Source organism: Xenia sp. Carnegie-2017, unplaced genomic scaffold (assembly GCF_021976095.1).
Source record: "Xenia sp. Carnegie-2017 unplaced genomic scaffold, XeniaSp_v1 HiC_scaffold_3, whole genome shotgun sequence".
In the NCBI taxonomy this organism is placed as follows: domain Eukaryota; kingdom Metazoa; phylum Cnidaria; class Anthozoa; order Malacalcyonacea; family Xeniidae; genus Xenia; species Xenia sp. Carnegie-2017.
In genome coordinates this window covers 7710252-7713358 of record NW_025813493.1, presented here as the reverse complement: position 1 = coordinate 7713358, position 3107 = coordinate 7710252, and the positions used below count along the sequence as shown (strand labels likewise).

The 3107-nt window shown below is 35.4% G+C and overlaps 1 protein-coding gene across 1 annotated transcript; it reads left to right on the top strand.

Moving 5' to 3' along the window:
* Positions 1-344: 344 nt before the first annotated feature.
* Positions 345-1568, top strand: LOC124454166 (melatonin receptor type 1C-like). Its single transcript, XM_047004974.1, has one exon. The coding sequence runs from the start codon at positions 633-635 to the stop codon at positions 1566-1568; it is 936 nt and encodes a 311-aa protein (XP_046860930.1). The 5' UTR covers positions 345-632.
* Positions 1569-3107: the final 1539 nt, after the last annotated feature.

Below are 3107 nucleotides of genomic sequence, written 5' to 3'. Positions count from 1 at the left end.
AACAAATTTTATTGGAAACATATTCTGCCACTACATTTGGTTCAGTTTCTTGCACCTCAATTTCATCTGAATCATTGTTGTGATCAGCTACCTCAAAAGGAAATCTTGGCTTCCTAATATGCATTATCTCATAAGAGGATTGAATACCCCAGCAGGCCTGCTCTATATACAAGTCCCAGCCGTTCTGCTGCTCATTTACCACCTATGTGAAAAAAGGGGAAAAGGTTATTGCAGTTCTAGTCGAGTAATACTAATATAGAATTATTAAAATGCCAACCTAAGACAAATGCCGTTTAAATATACCAGTTGTATTTGCTAAATTTGATGAGTTGTATTTGCTGAAATTATCCTGCACGAATCAGCAAGCTCGTACTATATTGAAATTTCGTTATTATTTATTAATAGTTGACAAGTGCGTGTAAGCATTCCATGGTAACTTTAATAATATCACCGTGTGTTGTGATGGACAAAAAGCTGCAAATTAAAAGAGGATTAACGTTATGAGATTATACAAATTTGAAATTTTCATTTAATGTACAGTTCTTGATATCTCTCGTGTTCATATTGCTAGAACAGTGTCGATTTTAAAAGTGGCCAAAAGCAGCTACAACCGATTATCTACGCAAGTTTTAATGGCGGCGACAACGGGGACAATTCTTGAAACAATTGTTTTGGTCATTGTATTCATAGCAGCACTTTGTGCCAATCTTAGCCTGTTCTACATCGTTGGTACGACTAGAAACCTTCAAACAAAAGCAAATGTATTTATCTTAAACCTGGCTCTCGCAGATCTACTTGTCGCCGTCATTAATCTCCCTGTGACTATAATCACTGTTATTGCCCAAGATTGGGTGCTTGGTAAGACGCTTTGTCAAATATCTGGATTTTTAACATTGCTCACGTTCGTAGCATCGTGTATGGCTTTGTCCATGATCAGCATAAATCGCTACCATGCTATAGTTAATTGGACATCTTATGAGAGCAAGTACACTCGCCGTAAATGTGCTTTTTATGTTTGTATTACCTGGTTTATAACAATCGTATTATCTATACCTCCGTTTTTTGGTTGGGCGAAATTCGACTATGATCCAGGACAGAGTTATTGTTTTGCTGAATGGACAGCAAGTAAATCGTACACGATCTTTATGATTGCAGCTTGTCTATGTGGTCCGTTGTCTATAATGACTTACTGTTATGTGAGAATACTTCGTTATCACGAAGATAGTGGCAGAGATGTCCGCCAAATCTCGCTACGTTCTAACAGCCTTTCGGTACAATCTTTTGCTATGGTTAACCAAACACAGGGATCAAGAAAAAATCGTTTGACAAGAACAGTAATAGTGTTAATTGTCGTCTTTGGCATTTGCTGGTCCCCTTTTGCGATCATAATGTTGATCCAAGTATTCTCCAATGCGCATGTTCCACGCGCTGTGGATTTTGGATCCCTGGTTTTGGGATACTTAAACAGTTTTTTCAACGTGGTTGTGTATAACGCAACAAATAGAAAACTTCGAAGGCAATTTTTGAAATTTTTTACAGCAGTTAACTTAGAAAAGACATTCGACTAATTGGTCGCATTTCCACAGGGCATATATTGACGTAAAACTGTGCCTAAATTCAGTCAATACTTTAAATGATTAGAAAGAAACATAGAGAAAAATTGTGGTTAACTATAGCGACGTTTTAGCGAAGGACACCCACTGGAGTTTCAGGAAATTTCGACAAACAAGACGCTTTGCTGAAAGACATGTAATACAGAAAATTTCAGATTTAGTATTGCACAGTTAAAGATTTTCCCTTTTGCAGCCTTATATCTAGAGAATAGCTATTAGGAAGGCAACTGCAATCCATACAATAATGTGTGTAGTAAAAATGCTGTGTGTATTGCTATTTGATAGTTTAGCAATAAATATACGGAAGGAATATAGGAAACGTAGCTATACGTAGCTAAAGTTTGTTTTAAATTTATCTGTTTCGCAACAGTGCTGTTTTCTTTTATGTTTTCCCTGTTCGCGCTGTCTTATACTATTTCGTAACAGTGCTGTTTTCTTTTATGTTTTCCCTGTTCGCGCTGTCTTATACTATTTCGCAACAGTGCTGTTTTCTTTTATGTTTTCCCTGTTGCGCTGTCTTATACTATTTCGCAACAGTGCTGTTTTCTTTTATGTTTTCCCTGTTCGCGCTGTCTTATACTATTTCGTAACAGTGCTGTTTTCTTTATGTTTTTCCCTGTTCGCGCTGTCTTATACTATTTCGCAACAGTGCTGTTTTCATTTATGTTTTCCCTGTTGCGCTATCTTATACTATTTCGTAACAGTGCTGTTTTCTTTTATGTTTTTCCCTGTTGCTATCTTATACTATTTCGTAACAGTGCTGTTTTCTTTATGTTTTCCCCTATTGCTGTCTTATCTATTTCGCAACAGTGCTGTTTTCTTTATTTTTCCCTGTTCCTGTCTTATACTATTTCCTGCTGGTCTGTTTTCATTTATGTTTCCTGTTCGCTGTCTTATACTATTTCATGTCTGTGCTGTTTTTCTTTTATATTTTCCCTATTCCGCTATCTTATACTATTTCGTAACAGTGCTGTTTTCTTTTATGTTTTCCTGTTCCTTTCATCTTATACTATTTCCTTAGTGCTGTTTTCTTTATGTTTTCCATTTTACTTTGTCTTATACTATTTCACAACAGTTCTGTTTTCTTTTAATGTTTTCCCTATTCCTTTATCTTACTTTTCATTAACAGTGCTGTTTTTCTTTATGTTTTCCCTGTTCTTTGTCTTATACTATTTCATAACAGTGCTGTTTTCTTTATGTTTTCCCTGTTCATGCTTTATCTTATACTATTTCGTAACGGTGCTGTTTTCTTTATGTTTTCCCTGTTCCGCTGTCTTATACTATTTCATGCTGTTTTCTTTCATGTTTTCCCTGTTCCTTCTTTCTTATATATTTCCTACTATTCTTCTTTCATTCTTTTTTTTATTTTCCCTATTCCTTTATCTTCTCTATTCCATCTTTCAGTGCATTTTTCTTTTATGTTTCCCCTATTCCTTATACTATTTGTAAGTGCTGTTTCTTTATGTTTTCCTGTTCGCTATCTTATACTATTTC